The sequence below is a fragment of the Haliotis asinina genome, chromosome 4, assembly GCF_037392515.1.
Source record: "Haliotis asinina isolate JCU_RB_2024 chromosome 4, JCU_Hal_asi_v2, whole genome shotgun sequence".
NCBI lineage: Eukaryota > Metazoa > Mollusca > Gastropoda > Lepetellida > Haliotidae > Haliotis > Haliotis asinina.
In genome coordinates this window covers 67,362,300-67,381,435 of record NC_090283.1, presented here as the reverse complement: position 1 = coordinate 67,381,435, position 19,136 = coordinate 67,362,300, and the positions used below count along the sequence as shown (strand labels likewise).

The window sequence follows — 19,136 nt, the reverse complement described above, 5'->3', positions numbered from 1 at the left end:
AATATGTCCGTAAATGATTCTAAGACCGTACACCTGTCGTTCTTTAACACAAGCGCTGTGCGAGTTTGCATGATAAACATTGCCAATGTGACAAGAGTCAGTATACGAAAGAACTATTTGTTATACGAGTAAATTAATTATAAATGGGATCTAACATACATGTGTAGGACTCAGATCTGTGCCGGGCCTCTAATCTATGAAAATGGAAACCACAGAAAATGATGGGAAAACTTATCTAACGGGTTTGCTTTACCACTTGCTTTACCAAACTGTGGATAAGTTTTAAATTCACGATTAATTATTCGACTAGGATTTTAGCCCTATATGAAATAAGTGTGCTAGATGTATCGACTTTTATCTTATGAACTATGAACTATGTCAACTATTTTTGTTCGACTACAATCTTAATCATGAGCTTGGTTCGACTACTTTGATTCATACTAAATATGAAAGATAACTTCTGATCTCTCATCCCACTGATATCAGTTACTGTATTATCTTTTACAGATGACAGTCCCATGGATGGAAGAAACCTTGCTGTTGTGCAAGTCAGTGAATGTTTGGCCTCTTGCAGGGACCAAAATCAGAACATCCATGTAAAACTAAAACTACCAAAAGACTAATTTAATCATTTTGAATTAGCGGAAGCTTCAGCAAGGACTAAACTGATTAGCCAGCCGCTAATGTGGAGGTATTAGCGATACAATCATAGTTAACAGCGATGTCTGAGGTCACAGACATGAACTGTCCATGTCAGTGGACTACACTCTGAGACATCCCACTGGAGCAGTTTCCAGACAAGCTCATGATGGAAGATGAGTTCTAGCCGTGGGATGGACAGGCAGTCTTTTTCAGATCAAATCCCACGATGAACAAGGGAACTGTCACCGCATGTAAGAATTCTAACTGTGTGCGAGTGTACAAGGTGATGGACACACAAACCTCCTATAGGTTCCAGTTGAAAAGACATCAGATCCATGTTGGACAGATTCAGATGTATAATAAATAAAATGTTTTCACACATTATTCACTCTTTTGTCCTTCTTTGTGTACTGTTAAATATTCAGAGGAAAGCAGATGTATTCAAAAAGCATGTCCTAAATTTTCAATGCTCTCTCAGTTCTATGATAGTCATAAAAACATTAGCAATATCAAAAGACGACCTTTGCGCTAAGACAGCATGGAAAAATTAGGCCCAGGAGTATCAGTAAGTTACACATAAATGAAATGCCATTGACTCCTATTCTACTAAGCTGAAACGGTCTAATGATGATGAGTAGGAAATCTGCCACAGGTAAAATTAGGTACGGCAACAAGCTATGTCTTTGAAAATCCACCATGAATTGGATGTCTGGCATGGATCAGAGTACTACACACATAAACATATTTTTTAATTCAGTAATTAGCATCATTACACAGGAAAGGAGTTAAGTTAGCATACTTTTTGGGATGTGGTAAGAATGCGTTACACTGGACACGTGAGCAGTTTTCTTGCTGCTTTGGTTAATAAGTTGTATTTAACTGTGTTATTTTGAGTTGCTTATTATCTAGGGTTAAGTTTTGGCTAAGGGACCTAATCCATTATCGCAGGTAGATGTCTGATGTACTGCTTTAGTGTGCCATTTGTTTGTATTACCTTTTGCAGCTTTTATACCCTTTTCCACAGAAAAATGTCCAAAGTACATAATGAAATGGTTAAATTTGCACTTGAGCCAGTTTCACATTTGCTTAGCAATGATTCGAAGGTGGACTCACTGGCATCACTCGACATGCTCCTGCCTCCCACAGTCCTTTAAAGTGTAATCCATAGTATTACTGTCCTGTTAAAGATATCACTGTTTAATAACTCTCCAATGAGAATACTAAATTCTCTTCCATGAAATACCATTTTTATAAAACTTTTATAAAGATTTTGTACCAAATTCATTTTCACTTGTTTCATACCAAATCATTAACTCGTTTAATAAAAATGGTATCATGTAGAAGATTGTTTAGTATCCTCCATTTATCCTTACACTACAGTGCTCTCAACAACACTTGTTACAAAATCACCTGATGTATTTTTATAAGCACTTCATTTCTGCATACCATGAACTTGACTTTTTATGTTAACAGTCATCATCACTAAAGTCAGTTTGCATATCTGCTCATTCCACACCACTCGGTATCTTGTAGATTATGGCATGGGACATGGGTACCAAAAGACATCGATCCGTACCATTCATCATTTGTGTGCATGATACACCATGTAAGTTCACCTGTAAACTTTTTTATTGTCTGAGGCACATCTTTCTGATGTTTATCATAACATCCCTGAAGTGACTAGATAAATTTACACAATTTGTAACAGTCGGTTAACTGTCATGCTAACAATCCTAAGGTCATTGGTTAACATCCAAAGAATTCTCACTCTGGATGCTTTTCTAAGTGACATGTGATCAACAGCAGAGATCGTCCTCATGAAACATTGCAGTGCTGTAGTATATTCTAAAGGCATGCCCATTTTGTAACAGAAGTTTGCATTGTCATGCATGTTTCTTGTAGGTAAATGTGGTTCCCCATATCACATGGATGAAGCTGATGGAATCATTCAGCACACATGATGGTACTTTTCACGTCTAAACAAACTCAAAAAGTTATATGTTCATAAACACTGCAAATTCTTGAAGAGATATACCAATTTATGACACGTTTTGCGTGACCATGAGATGACAGATGAACGACAGATCTTAATCAGCTTTGGTATAACATCACAATTAGAAGAACCTGTGGTAATTACCTTCCTGTAGTATACTCTCTGCTGACTCCCTGGATATTTTCTTGTGATACCAGACATTGTTTTCATCAGCTTTAGCGACTTCCTTTTGATCTTCTAAAAGAAGTTGCTCCAAGGATTTGCCCGACAATAATAATTTGCTAACGTTTGCAGTCTTCAAAATATCACTGTTAGCATAAACGGTGCCATCGTGAATCGCATCCCTTTCGTTCATATTGAATACCTACTTTGCATATGTAGAACAAAATGTTTTCACATCCTAAACGACAAAACAAAATTACACTTCCTGGTTTATGTACACTCTAATGCAGCGCGTGCCACATTCTACTGCCCTTCCGCTTAGACTGACAAAGTCGGAATGAGTGATCGCTGTTTGGAGTTGGGTCATGTGACCAAGTAGGCTCCACCGCAGCGCATTACACTTCTTTCTCCTCGATACAAGTGAAGCGGTTAAATGGCGTTGGTGGTTGTGGCGAGAGTGCAGGGAAGTCGGTATCGCTGTAAGGAGTGGAGTACATCACGTCAAGACCTAACATGGCTGACGAGATGGAAGTCGACAGAGACGCGGTAGAATCGGGACAAAAGCCAGAGAAAATGTTTACTCTAAAGAAGTGGAATTTGGTAGCGATGTGGAGCTGGGATGTTGAGTGTGATACATGTGCCATCTGTAGAGTTCAGGTTATGGGTAAGGATGAAAACATGTGATTCTCTTTAACCAAAGTCGTAGCAGTTTACACTGACAACCATATTTGTCCCACACGTCGTATTGCACCACTCTTAAACAGACGCATTACCCGTATGTTTGGGACACTATGTTTACACGCAGTATAATCGACACACCTTCGAAACCTACATAATGGTTATCGTTTTCATATGTTAGCATATAATAGGGGAGTGTGTTAATCATGTTAATTAAATAGGTCTATCTCGGCCTAATGCGAGTTCCTTCTTAACCCCCCTGGATGCTACAGGGACATACATATATGTCCCTCCTTTTCACCCCTCACTTTGAAGTCCAATGAAATTTTAAATGTACCATGCACATATATATACTTCACAGCTTTGAATTCTGCGGAAAATTCCCTGTTTCCTGATACCCTCCACTATTATCTCAGATCAAGCTTAAGTTCTTAAAATTGCCTTTCAAAATAGGCTTCATCGTAAATGTCACCATTTTTCACACTACACAAAATCGCGATTCAGAGTGTTATTTGCTGTCTGTTTTGAAATGTGAAAATCGGATAATTACTGGGAGTATTCAATTTCAAAAATAGCATATTAATGATCACTGATATCAACTTTTCATGTAACCAGTAATGATAATTCAGAAACGTTGCCGATGATCCCAGAATCGGCTAGGATGTTTTCGAAAATTCACTTACACGAACTCAGAAGCGTGCTTTCTGCCATATTGGATAGTGTTTGCAAAATCACGTTTTGAGAAGGCCGGTATTGAGATGCCTAGTATTACATCATGTATATTTCATAGTTAGCTGCGACAAATGCACCATTGAATTCCCCAAACATCTTAGAATCAAAGGACAAATGGTCTTTGTCACCAATACCAACTGTAAAGATAAAATGAAACGAAATATACTTGGTATGAAAACGAACACTGTGTTCAAAAGACAGCGCTTGTTTGAAATGTAAACAAAGAAAAATTCTGATTTTACACTGCGTAGCATTTTAGGAAATTTTCCAGCATCCAGCCGTGTAATTATTGCTTACAATGGCTCAATATTCTTAGAATATTCAGGGGAAGAATATTATAGCAAGAAATAGCAAATTGAAAATAGATGCAATGCAATCATTTGATAATTCATAAGAAACTGTCAAACTTTTAGTGCCGCGTGATGCCATGACTGACGCAAAATCACGCAGAACGACAACAGTACTTATCGACATTTCTGGCTTCTTCCGTCATTTACAATTTAAAACGATACAACAATACACAGATAGTCAGAATAATTCTGATTACTTAAATCTCACTTTTATGTACAAAAGATCCCTGAATCAAGGAAAGAGTCCTCACAAAGTCCTGTGTACCCATGTCAGCAAAGCCACCATTTTGAAAGAAATCTGTCATGGGTAGTGATGTCACACGTCAACATTGTTGCACATATTAGGCAATTTCTTTGAGGTGAAGGTCGGTTGAACAAGAGTAAACACAATGGCCATATCATTCCGATTACACATTCAGTATTGTGATGTATATTTTGCGTATTGTTCGGATGTTTTTTCATAAAACTGATTTCAGTATCTACATATATCCATGTTCAACATCATGTCATATGTGGATATAGGGTACCCGTTTTTATTCTTTTATAGCTTTTGATTGTTTGACTAATATTTACATGGGAAATTGACTCAGTAAGTGTACTATACCACATTTTGAGCCTCTACACAAGTGTTAGAAGATCACATGTAGCCATTACTGCAACATGTGCTTTAGTTCCTGTGATGTACAATATTCAATAAGTTGGGACAAATATCGCAGTTTCATATGAACAGGTTAATAAACAGCGATTTAATTCAATGAAAATGATTTGTACATTTTATGAAATGTAGGGGCACACATATTTTGTCATGCAAAATCTGATTGGTCATGATTAAAAAACTTATATAACTACAAGTAGGAAGTCGTTTTTATCTTTAACCTTTAGCCTGCTGAATTAATTTCAGCATAAGGCGCTGATAAGAGGGTGGGTGATTTCAAACAGTCGGTGCGTCACTAAATAAGGAACAGCTGAAAAAATATTCAGCTCATTAATACTAGATAGCAAAATAAACATTATTATCAAAAAATATCCAGATAATTTCAAACGTACAGATATTAATTACAAGACAAACATAAATAAAGTAAATTTTCCTGAATTTACCTGAATTACTCGATTGACAGCCGGGTGCGTTTTATATTCGGAACCGTATAAATTGTCCAATTATCGTAAACCGATTTCAATATTCTTGCTACTGATATTTCATAAGTATCTGACTTTAATTTTGTATATTTGTATCGGCAAATATCCGAGTGACGACAAATTGAAAAATAATTCTGAAAAAAAATAATCGAAAACGTTCGTCGTAAACAAATAATATTTTCGATGTCATGACAGGTCTTACTGAAATGGCACTATTACGTTTATTTAAACGTGTCATGTCATGAAAATAGCAGAATAAAATACATGATTTATAAGCATTCATGAGTACAAATTTCAAGTGTTATGGTTCATTAATTTTTGCACAAACCCACAAAAAGATGGTGTTAAATCGTGTTACGCATACGAAAAAACAAACATGGCAAGCTTCGTCCAACTCCTACATAAAATATAGCTTTTTTGGTCAGAAAGAAGATTACAGAACTCTTCTGTGTAAGACCTGGCGAAAGAGGGAGAATTTCTCATTCTACAAGTGTTCCATGTATCATTTTCCGTTTAGTATGACGAAACACAGGCGAAAATTAAGATCGTGAAATCTAACATGTTTTCTAGTAAGTGCTAAGGTCACCGGATGTGATGTCACAGACGGGGATTGCCTGATGAAATTCATTCGCTATTGAATATCAACAGAAAAGTTGGAGATATTTCGTCTGACACACCCAAATTTAGCACAACTAACTGTTTAAAATGATTAATCAGAGCTCATAGAATTTTCTTGGTGTATTTTTGACTATATAATTCGTACATAACCGAACCAGTTTGACCTTGTATGCTCCCGTGACCCGGAAACAGTAGTCGATCAACACTGCAGATGGAAGTTTTTCAGTATCATTTATTTGAATTTTTGTTCATATTAGGCACATTATTTTATTGTCCACTGAATATAAAGATAACAAAGATATAAATGTGATGCATGTTGATCCCAGCGTATTCTTTTTTTCACATGGTCCGACACAAAAACGTGTACAAACATCATTCTCAACAACAGGAGTAACAAAATAATTTCAATTTTGCTCCAAATTCGTGAACAAAAGATGTGATGTTTAGCTGTTTTAATGTCTAAAATAAATACTGATTCACAAAGACGATGACAGTTGTTTTCTAAGAAGTAATTAATTTTTATGAAATACATTTACTGTACGTTACATTCTCACACTAGCTCTGGTTTCGTTCGTTTCTGCAAAAGGAAAAATGATTTTTTTCATGACATCTTCAATTATCAAAATTGTACCTCTTGTGACGATATACATAGAAGAATATACTGTTATTGTTACGACACACTGACAATTTATATGTCTCCCCGTGTCAGAACATTCTTTAAAAAAAACAGACCGCGAAAATCATCGACTTCGGATTTGCTAAACTAAAGATCAACACATCGACGGCTAACTTCAGGAGAAATACTACAACACAAGCAACAAATGACAACTGCTATTGGACACAACTAACAGTAAATAACTGAGGATGACTGAAAGGTAATTCTGGTGTATAGTATGGATCTTACAGGAATTTGAATCAGTTTAGAAAATGTATCAATGGTCGTTTTCAAACTCGTTCACATTTTACTTCCATGAGTGCCATGCCGTGTACGTGCTTCCGGTTTCATCAAGGGTGGGTACAATTACAAATATTGTGATATTGTTTCATGATCTGCATTATATAGGTATTGAGTCGTTTTCATTTTCTTTCAATGTATATGTGTTCAGATTCTGCTTATGAACGCATATTTTCAAACATCCTTCGTATCTTGTCACTTAGAAAGACCGCGAGTTTGGCCACGCCCTTTCGGGTCACCTACGGCTGTCAACTTTGTGAATGTTGGAAGGTTTATCAAATCAAATCAAAATAAAATCGCTAAATCTGGTAATTTCGGTGCAGAGGCAATAACATTTGCCTATTCACACCGTGTAATTAATTCCAGATAAAATAGTTGGATATGTCTAAAGGATAAGAATGAAGACATAAATCTTCATTCTTATGTATTTTCACTTCTAAATGACATTCAAAGACTTGATGTCTAAAGGATGGCACATTTTCTTCGGCACCGCGGTACATGTGGAGTTGTTTGTTTACCTCCGTTGCCATGATCGTTCCTGTTCTTCCAATCGATGATATAACATTGTGATTGGTTTTGTTTATAATTATTTGAGCCGAAAGTTACTAATTTTTAGAAAATGGGAAACTTATGAGCTTTCTCTTCGTCAAGGAACAAAAAATATCGATTAAAATATAAAAAAATATTTCATTATGAAGAAAATATTAGACTGGGTACCACACGGCGTTATTTGGAGATGTCATTATCCTGCACTCCTGTCGAATGGGTTCGACGGTAGCATTGAGAGGATTAACCCCCTGGATGCCGAGTTTTTTTTCAGGCGCACATTTTCATAAGGTTTGAGATTTGCGCTCGCGTGGTCCTGGATCTGCGTACGGCTATGAAATTGCACAGACATGTAGAATATTTGATTTCCTATCCGTTGGTATAAATATAATTGTGACTACCTCAGGGGTTTGAGAAATAGACACTGCTAAAAGTTGTTCAAAACTTTTGTGTGTGTTCAAAAACAGTAAATTTCTCAGTTTTTTATCGTACACCAATAAAAGCACTCTGCTACGATTTTTTTAATTTGGCATCTTTACGGGAAGTGTCAGCGAAGAAAATACAGCTTGATATCTGAACGACATAAGTGTATATGAAATGGATGTATGTGCTAATGCATAACGTCATACTCACAAAATAAAAAATGACCCGCAATAAATGTCAAAAATCGATTTTCTACTATGACGTCAAACGTCGACAGAGAGGTCATGCACGTATAAAGATAAGGGGGCATAACTCAGCTATGGTTTACATTAGGTCAATGTAACTCCGATCACATGGAGAGAATTTGCTGTGGATATGGACAGTATATTTTCGTGATGTTTTGTTCACAGTGAACCAAACTATTCCAACACAAATTTCCCCAATGTGAGAGGATACCTTTTGGTAGTTTCACAATTTGCAAGAAAAGATGCAAGTGTACTACATCAAAAATCAGGCAATAGCGATTTGGATGTCCCTATCCGATACATATTTTAGTTCTTAGATTCCCATATTCTCCTGTTTGTGTATATGTATTTTTATTAATTTTCCATCATTATTAATGGAGTAACAGCAGCATTTTCAAACGTAATGAAATAACTGAAAATAATGCGACATTTTAGTTGACGTCACAGCATGTTTTGTGCATTTTGTGACGTCGGAAAAAGACTACTCTGGTTGCTGATTAGTATATATCTAACCTAATTTCCACTCCATGTGTAAAAGATTTCGGCTTCTGTGTCAGAATTCAACACTTTTCAGCCAAAATATAAAATGAATGGTATTATCACTGAAATAGTGTCCTGAATATATCAACAATTACACAGTTTTACTACATATCTTATTGTGAGCAACACGCGCACCTGCCTAGCATCAATTTAGCATAAATGAAAATTTCACAACACCTGAATATTCATTGAGTATTCATATAGGAAAAAGACTTTTCTTCTCATGATTATGAAATCAATTCCCTTCATAAGTATGCAATGAAAGGTACAAAGAGATCGATGTTTCAGTAAAGAAGTATTAGAAAATGGACGTAATGCTTGTCCAAATTAAGACTTGACCTGATGTATATATTTTTAACAATTTCCGTATAAATATTGTTTGAGTTAGACATTCTGCCATCAGATATATTTTAATTGCATTTGAATTGACTTTATTATCGAAAAACAATGATAATGAATCATGAAACGTTTTGATAAACTCGCACCTGGTCAGTTAATATTGATAATAGTTTTGTCTATAAAAACGACACGAACCAATACAATGAACAAGACAATTCCTTTAAATAGTAGTATGTGTGCCCTTACATTTGATAAAATGTACAAATCATTTTCATTAATATTATCCGTTTTACTTATAAGTTGGAATTAAATCGTTGTTTATTAACCTGTTCATATGAAACTGCAATATTTGTCCCAATGTACTGAATATTGCACATCATGGGAACTAAAGCACATGTTGCAGTAATGGCTACGTGTGATCTTCCAACACTTGTGTAGAGGCTTAAAATGTGGTATAATACACTTACTTAGACAGTTTCCCATGTAAATATTATTCAAACAATCAAAAGCTTTCAAAGAATAAAAACGGATACCTTATATCCACACATGATATGGTGTTGAACATGGATATACGTAGATACTGAAATCAGTTTCATGAAAAAATATCTGAACGATGCGTAAAATATACATCACAATACTAAAAGTGCAATCGGAATGGTATGGGCATTGTGTTTACTCTTGTTCAACCGACCTTCACCTCAAAGAAATTGCCTAATATGTGCAACAATGTTGACATATGACATCACTACCGATGACCGATTTCTTTCAAAATGCCGGCTTCGCTGAGAAAGGGTACTCAGGATTTTGCGACGACATTTTTCTTGATTCAGGGATCTTTTGTATATAAATGTGAGATGTAAGTAATCAGAATTATTCTGACTATCTGTGTATTGTGATATGTTCTTATCGTTTACATTGTAAATGACGGAAGAAGCCAGAAATGCCGATAAGTACCGTTGTCGTTCTGCGTGATTTTGCGTCAGTCATGGCGTCACGCTGCACTAAAAGTTTGACAGTTTCTTATGAATTACCAAATTATTTCATTGTATCTATTTTCAATTTGCTATTTTTTGCCACGATACTCTTCCCCTGAATATACTAAGCGTATTGAGCTATTGTAAACAATGATTAGAGGGCTGGATGTTAGGAAATTTCCGAAAATGCTACGCAGTGTAAAATTGGATTTTTTCTTTGTTTACATTTCAGTCAAGCGCTGTCTTTCGAGCACAGCGTTCGTTTTCATACAAAGTATATTTCGTTTCGATTTGTCTAGACAGTTGGTATTGGTGACAAAGACCATTTGTAATTTGATTCTAAGATATATGGGGAATTCAATGATGCATTTGTCGCAGCTAACTATGAAGTATACATGATGTAATAGGCTTCTCAATACCGGCCTTCTCGAAACGTGATTTAGTAAACACTATCCAATATGGCCGAAAGCGCACTTCGGCGTTCGTGTAAGTGTGTTTTCGAAAACATCCCAACCGATTCTGGGTACATCGGTGACGTTTCAGAATTATCATTCCGGGTTACATGAAAACTTGATATCAGTGATCATTAATATGCTATTTTTGAAATTCATTACTCCCAGTAATTATCCGATTTTCACATTTCAAAACATACTGCAAATAACGCTGTGAATCTCGATTTTGTACAGTTTGAAAAATGGCGACATTTACGAAGAAGCCTATTTTGAAAGGCGATTTTAAGCACTTTCGCTTGGTCTGAGATAATAGTGGATGGTATCAAGAAACTGGGAATTTTCCACAGAATTCAAAACTGTGAAGTATTTATATATGCGTGGTATATTTAGAATATTATTCGACTTCAAAGTGAGGGGTGAAGAGGAGGGACATATATGTCCCTGTGGCATCCAGGGGGTTAAAGGAATTGTCTTGTTCATTGCATTGGTTTGTGTCATTTTTGTAGACAAAACAATCTTGGAAATTGATTGACCAGGTGCGAGTTTGTCAAAAAACGTTTTATGATTCATTATCATTGTTTTCGATAATAAAGTCATTTCGAATTCGATTAAAGCATATTTTGATGGCAGAATATCTAACTCAAACAATATTTTTAGGGAAATTGTTTAAAAAAATATAAACCAGGTCATGTCTTAATTTGGAAAAACCTTACATCCATATTCTAATAATTCCATGCTACAGAAATGATCTCTTTGTACGTTTCATTACATACTATTGAAGTGAAATAATTTTAAATTACAAGAAGAAAGGTTTATATCCTAAATGAATATTCAATGAATATTCAGGTGTTATGAAATTTTCATTTACGCTAAATTGATGCCAGGTAGGTGCGCGTGTTGCTCACAATAAGATACATAGTAAAACCGTCTAATTGTTGATATACTGAGGACACTATTTCAGTGGTAAAACCATTAATTCTATGTTTTGTCTAAAAAGTGTTGAATTCTGACACAGAAGCCGAGACCTTGTAGACACTGAGTGGAAATTAGGTTAGATATATACTATTACAGATCAGCAAACCAGTGTCGCCTTTTTCCGACTTCACAAAAAGCACAAAACATGCCATGGCGTCAACTAAAATGTTGCATTATTTTGAGTTATTTCATTACATTTGAAGGTGTGTCTGTTACTCCGTTAATAATGGTGCAAAATTAGTCAAAATACATCCACACAAACAGGAGAATATGGGAATCTAAGAACTAAATCATGTATCGGATACGACCATCCAAATCGCTACTACCTGCTTTCTCTTATAGCACATTGGCATCTTTTCTTACAAAATGTGCAATTACCAAAAGGTATCCGCTCACAATGGGGTACTTTGTATTGGAATGGTTTGGTTCACTGTGAAGAAAACATGACGAAATTATACTGTCCGCATCCACAACAAATTCTCTCCATGTGATCTGAGTTACATTGACCTAATGTAAAGCATAGGAGACTTATTCCCCCGTATCTTTATACGTGCATGACCTCATTGTCGGCGTTTGACATCATAGTAGAAAATCGATTTTTGACATTTATTGCAGGTCATTTTTTATTTTGTGCATATGAAGTTATGCATTAGCACATAAATCCATTTCCTATACACTTATGTCGCTCAAATATCAAGCTGTATTTTCTTCGCTCATACTTTCCGTAAAGATGACAAATTAAAAAAATCGTAGCAGAGTGTTTTTATTGGTGCAGCATAAAAACGGAGAAATTTACTGTTTTTTTAATGCACACAAAAATATAGGACAACATTTAGCAGTGTCTATTTCTCAAACCCCTGAGGTAGTCGCAGTTATATTTATACCAACGGATAGGAAATGAAATTTTCTACAATTGTGTGTAATTTTATAGCCGTGTGCAGATCTAGGAATACACGAGTGCAATTCTCGCACAACGATCACTTTTCAAACCTTGCGAAAATGTGCGCCTGAAAAAACTCAGCATCCAGGGGGTTAGAGAGAAAGTTCTTCAGTCAGTAATTGGCATTAAAAATTGTTGTCTTCTTTAGTCTTTGAGTTAATTTTGTTTCTAAAACATTTTTTTCTTGTATGATATTTCAAGCTGGACTGTTTATGCAAAATATGCGACAACTCAAATAAGAAATTCTTTCTTTGCGTTTGTTCATGTTATCAGTGAGACTATATATAGAGGGAGTGGAAACTCCCCAAAAAGCTGCTGAACTTATGTCTTGGGTCGTTACGTAGCCAGTGTAGCCCATATGGCGGCAGCGTAGTATTTAAGATTGAGCCTGGTCTATTTTCAGCAGCTGATTCAGTTCTCTTAGCGTTTGAACAACTGAAATCCTACATGTAGAAAATAAGTTAACTATTTTGTCACTTCAGTTTAAGTAAAAAAATTGGTATTAGTGTCCGTGTTAGGACAGTAGGTTTGTAGTAAAGTTTCAAGTCGGTATGTTATAGCTCACTGGCTTCTATTCTCAATTCACTGTGAAGATAGACTATATTGTGCCGATAAAAACTTCTTTGACACATTCGTTTAATTTTTAGAGGGGAAACATACCTTTAGTTGAAAGGTGTTTGCAAGTGATAGTGATAGTTTTATGACTTGAAAAAATTGTTAAGGTGTAATTGAGATGTGTGAAAAATATGACATATCACCGATCTGTTCTGATCCACCACTGAAGTGCTACACGCCGTTGTTTGAGTGTTTCAAGTTATTACTTCAAAAACATCTTTCACATACACCTGTAATTCTTATGAGGGGAATATACTATCTGGTGAAATGTGTTTGCAAGTAATAGTGAGAGTTTCATAATCCAAAACAAAATGTTAGGGTGTATTTGAGGTGTGTGAAAAATATGACATGTTGCCGATCTGATCTGATCCGCCATTGATGCTTGTGATGCTTGAGGGTTATAGTTCCAGAACTTATTTCTTTCTCATTGATCTTATTATTTTACAAAACTGGAAAAGTGTTTAGGACGCTTTATGACAATTTTACACTTTTTTATTTTGAGGGGTGTGAGACAGTGTCAGTTAACATTTTGGTAGTGTCCATTCCCATTCCCTACATACAATAAGATATGTAAATAAATTATTAATGTAAAAAAAATTTTTAAAAATTTTAAAAAGGACAACTGGAGTTAACTCATGTCTTCTCGCGATACTTTTGCGTTCTTTAACATGTTTTTGGGAGGGAAGGTTGCGGTGTATCATTTATTCTTTCATTCATTCACATATGTACTTTCTTTTATCATGTTTCTTTCTTTCATTCATTCACATAATTCTTGCTCTTAATTCTTACTATAATTCATTCATTGTAAAATTTCGACTGATACAATAAACTGGCTGAAGTTTTGTTAAACACATGAAGTAGCACTGGGAATTAGCGAAGTCACTGTGTGCGTTGGAAGTTGGAACATGACGAGGCACACGTTAATTAGTACAAATGGTAAAGAAAGCAAGCGAGTGACCTATCCCTGTTGTAACTTATCCCTGATGTAATTGAAATGACAGTACCGATTGTGCAGACCCCTCAAATTACAATACAATTATGGGTAAGACTTTTGCCTTTATCCCCTTCGATCTTAACGGTAAGGAAATATATGCATGAGTGGCATTTTTAGAAGTTCATTTGTTTCAGTATGTTTAGACACAACTAAAGAAACAAGTTAAAACTCTTCCTTACCAAAACTCTTCCTTACCACATGAGAAATATATATTCAGATGATTTGATTTGACAGGAATGAACATGATGAAATTAAAGGGTGGATATGAGTGGAAAGACTGTCCCAATTTTGTAGCATAAAATTTGGTCAAGAAATCAACAATAAAATTTTAGCACGATTAAAGAGAGATACATTATAGTAAAATTAACAGATTATTGAAAGAACATTGAAATATGGGAATAAACATGATTAAGTGCCCAAACTAAAAAAAAAATATATTGTTTTTGTCATAAGCATCGAAGGTAGATGAATTGACACATTGTTTTAATATGTCACAATGTCAGTCAAAATGTGAGCCTGCTAATGTTAGATCAGTTCTGCCAACAGGGCCTTGTTTGATATTTTTATGTTTTTCTAAAAATATCATATATGCACCATTCATGACTACCCAAACGCACAATGAATGTTGAGAAATCAGTATAGATTAACATTGTATGTCTCTCCTTCTTTTCTAGATGCTTGTCTGCGGTGTCAGTCAGAAAACAAACAAGATGACTGTGTTGGTGAGTTTCATTACTGCAGGAAAAGGATAAAATGGACAGTGCAGAGATGTAGCACATGTTATATTAGGATTACACTCTCTCAGTAAAGTACAAATTCTAGTGCTTGATCTGTGGGAGTGGATTCGAATCCAGGATGGGACTCAACCCAACAAAAGTACTAGACTTTGTACTTTACTTTGAGTGAGTTTAGTGTTATGACACATACAGCAATATTCCAGCTATGTGGCGGTGGTCTGAAAATAATGGAGTCAGGACCACACAATCCAGTGATCAATAGCAAGAGCATTGATATGTGCAACTGGGAACTGATGACATGTCTCAACCAAGTCAGTGAGCCTGACCACCCGATCCTGTTAGTCACCTCTTTTGACAAGCTTGGGTTACTGAAGATCAATATTCTAACCTGGATCTTCACTGGAATTACTGTGAGAGTGTACTGCCATTTTTTACTCCCCGTTGAACACATCACTACTTTCGCTCATTTATGCCAAACCATTCACTCATTTCATAAACATGGTGTTACACGGGACTTTGTTTAGTACTCTCTATATATAACATGTCACAGCAGAATTCTGTTGTCCATGATGAGGCGGTCACTCATACAAAAGTCTCTTTCTCAGATCGTCACTTGCATGCCTAACCCGGACTACATCCTGACCTCATGTGATCTTGTTCCAGTGGTATGGGGAGAGTGTAACCATTCCTTCCACAACTGCTGCATGTCCCTGTGGGTGAAGCAGAACAACAGGTGCCCCTTGTGCCAGCAGGAGTGGGTGGTACAACGCATAGGGAAGTAGTCCTCGCCCACCCACAGTATAACCCAGCAGTACACGCAGATCACTCGACCTTCACCTTGTCACAGAGTCAACACAAGGCCATGTTTTGTGCTGGACTATCATGGCAGCAGTGTGAATCTCAGTTTTGGTTGCCTACCATGAAAAAAGTGTCAAAGTGCAGGATTTTGTGGCAAAAATGGATATCAGTTTCGTCTGATTAATATTATGGGAGTTTCTCTCAGCACCTCCAGAACAGATGCTCGATCACTTTTTGTCACTTGTGATTTGAATAATAAGAGTGTTTGAAATTAGTCTGTTCATGTCTAGTCTGAGTTCAAGAAGAATGAACACTGTCGCCTTGTGGAGTACCACTTTTACCAAAACATGGAGCAAATCTGTAGCAAATCATTTTTGTAGGCTTATGAACAATACTTTCTAACTATGGCTGGGATGAATGGATACAGTGTTGTACCCGGGTACCCATTATCCTGGGACTAGTAGATTAAACAATATAATATGTTATTATTTCATGATTAAACAGTTGTATAGTCTCTGAAGGTTTCTACATAATTCCTGTCACTTCTTTTTCAATAGAATGCATGGTTAAGGTATTGAAAAACTGAAACTTTGAGCCTCCAAGCTGAAAAGTATATTGCCATTTCTTACAAATTTGATGTCAGGAATTAACGTAACGAGTATCTAGATAAGGAAGGGTAATGGAGGTGAGATACCAACGAAGAGGACCCATCCCAGGTCTATTTCTGACCATGCCACTGTTAGACTGCTTCCAGCTGGTGTAAGTCGAGACAGAAACTGATAGAGTGAGATTTTTATTTTTCTCCCACAATAGGCAATTTTAGGACTTTATTCATGATCTGCTTATAGGTTATGTTCAGGACACTGTTTTGCTGATAATCCATGCAAAGACAGGTCACCAATCACCAGTGAAGTGAAATTAATTTCCTTCAGACAGTATTGCTCAAAGTTGTGTCTCTGATAGTTTTCAGTAATCGATCAATATTTCTTTAATGATTATCGATCTCTGTGAATGATCTATAGAGATAGAGATGTCTTATATGATACACAAATACCTTCTCATTGCCAAGTGTAGGCATTATTACCGAAAGATGTTTATTCATGGCCTGTGTAGCCTCAATGAGACGTACAAAACTATTTCATGAAATATTTTATTTATTGTGAGGTCTCACTTTGGTTTGAGCTTGTACGTGTGAGTTTGTCTGCTTGATATTCTGTATGAAGAAATCTGCTAAATGACCAAAATTTGTGTGTGACTGTGAGTGTGAATTTATGTCTTTGTTAGGCCAGGCCAATTTCATTTCTTGTTTTGACAGATTTTTGTCCTCAGAAAACCTAAAGGCAGGACTGAAAAAAAAACCAAATTACAATCACCAGTCAAGGTAATATTTCCTTAAAATATTAAAAATAATTTATTTCTGGCAAATTACTAGGTTTATATGGGGCTGGAAGAAATCAAAATATTTTTTGTGTGTTTTGGTAAGTTTACATTTTTGTACAATAAAAATCTGGAAATTTTATTTTTGAGGGGAAATTTTTTTATTAATTTTTTTTTTTTTTTCATGTTTTAAAAACAACAACCAACTGATCTGTAAAACAAGAAATAAAATTTGCCTGGCTTTTATAATCGATTAGCCTTGCAAGAAAAATCTGTTTGAGTATTTGTCTCTGTTTAAAATGTTGAGTTGCATCCCTTTGTTTCACAAGTAATAACAACAATCAGGTCACATGTATGGAGTTGAACTGCTTGCTGTGTGGGCTTGCTGTAAGATCAGTAACTAAATAGTTAAACTGATGTCAGTAATTAAAGAACAGATTGGTGTTTGGCCATGTTGATGCAGTCACAGAAGGAGAAGCTGAGAGGGCTTCTCTAACAGCATCAACCTGCTGGAACCTTCTGTCTTCAACATGATCTTCCTAGTGTTCGGAATCAGAAACCAAATCCACCATCAATTATTGGTGGACTTGTGATTATGATCAAAATATGATTTTTAATGTAGAGTTTTTCCCCAGTTCTTTTCTAATTAATGTTTTTTATACCTAGTACTGTCATGCAAGGAAAGTAAAGACATTGGAATTGAAATTAATCAATAAAACTAAAAGTGGTTAACGTTTTGTTATGCCCATAGCTTAAGCACATATTTGTTTGTGAATATTCGTCAAATTTAATGGTTAGCTTATTTCATTCAAGTGTGTTCCACTACAACAAATCCAAAATATGTTTTTCACAATTGATAATCACTTTTAATCCTTTGTTTGATTGATTTTCGATTATTTTTGATCATCAGAACACCACCAGTCCTTCCATTCATTGATCATCAAAGGTAGTAGTTGTTTTGATGCGACATGTCATGCTAAGTCCTGAAAAAGCATCAAGTGTTATCAAGCAGGTAGGATTTTAATGAAAAATTTAGGAAAAGCGACTCCTAGCTATCCACAAGGGCTCCTGACTCAAAAACAAACAAGCAGAATTACGTGTCATGTCATATTGACAAGCCACAGTTCACTTGTGTTTGGATTACTTAGTACCTGGTCCGGTACAAGTTAGAAATATAATATAGCTACTTACATCCCTGTGACGACTCAGATACATTCATTTCAGTCATGAAATCAGTAATGCTTTTCAGTAGTTTTCATATGTGCATATCATCAAAAGGGACTCATATAGCTCTAGGTTTGTCTACCAAGATTCATTCAACAATAGGGTTGGTGTAGTAGCCCAGTGGTTAAAGCGTTTCCTAATCCTGGGTTTGATTCCCCACAATGTGTGAAGCCCATTTCTGGTGCCCCCTGCCGTAATATTGTTGGAATATTGCTAAACGTGGCATGAAACCCAACTCACTCATCCAGAAATGAATGGTTTGGAAGTGTTACTTTTGAAAATGGAAAACAGATGGGAAGATAGAAAGTGAGCTGGTCATTGTAACAAATATTTACCACCATGTTGTCACTGACTGAATCAACTTGTGTCCGACACCAGAACCTTGATGTTTCCTGGCTGGTGTTACAATGTACTTGCCCATGTGGTATGTAACTTTTATGGTGGACATAAGTGAGGCAGATGTGTTTGTCATATTTTCAGTCAAATGATTTATCTTATTTAATGTCTTAATGCTGTAATAACATGGACATTTAGAGTATGTATATTCTGTGATGTGAATAAACTACTGGTTTGATTTTGAAACCAGATATCATTACTTTCTCTCGTGACATTTTATTCCCCTCTCATGGCTTTCATATCTATCAAATGGCTTTCATATCTCTCCCATATCCCTCTCATGGCTTTCATATC

At 35.8% G+C, this 19,136-nt stretch overlaps 2 protein-coding genes across 2 annotated transcripts in view; one reads left to right on the top strand and one right to left on the bottom strand.

Annotated features, from left to right (window-relative positions):
* Window positions 1-3,285, bottom strand: part of LOC137281797 (tyrosine-protein kinase HTK16-like) — a 49,608-nt gene extending 46,323 nt beyond the window's left edge. The window contains exon 1 of the mRNA XM_067813415.1: window positions 2,780-3,285. Within this exon, the coding sequence (XP_067669516.1) occupies window positions 2,780-2,990 (211 nt within the window). The 5' untranslated portion in view covers window positions 2,991-3,285. The remainder of the gene's footprint in view (window positions 1-2,779) is intronic.
* Window positions 3,232-19,039, top strand: LOC137281800 (RING-box protein 2-like). Its single transcript, XM_067813417.1, has 3 exons — window positions 3,232-3,461; window positions 14,985-15,032; window positions 15,711-19,039. Exons 1-3 carry the CDS (start codon window positions 3,311-3,313, stop codon window positions 15,827-15,829), a joined length of 318 nt encoding a protein of 105 aa, XP_067669518.1. The 5' UTR covers window positions 3,232-3,310; the 3' UTR covers window positions 15,830-19,039.
* Window positions 19,040-19,136: the final 97 nt, after the last annotated feature.

Excerpts from the sequence above, each read along its gene's own strand:
- LOC137281800 (XM_067813417.1), top strand. The coding sequence starts at position 3,311 with ATGGCTGACGAGATGGAAGTCGACAGAGACGCGGTAGAATCGGGACAA. Across the intron at positions 3,462-14,984 it reads CTGTAGAGTTCAGGTTATGG|ATGCTTGTCTGCGGTGTCAG; the intron begins GTAAGGATGAAA and ends CTTCTTTTCTAG. Across the intron at positions 15,033-15,710 it reads CAAACAAGATGACTGTGTTG|TGGTATGGGGAGAGTGTAAC; the intron begins GTGAGTTTCATT and ends ATCTTGTTCCAG.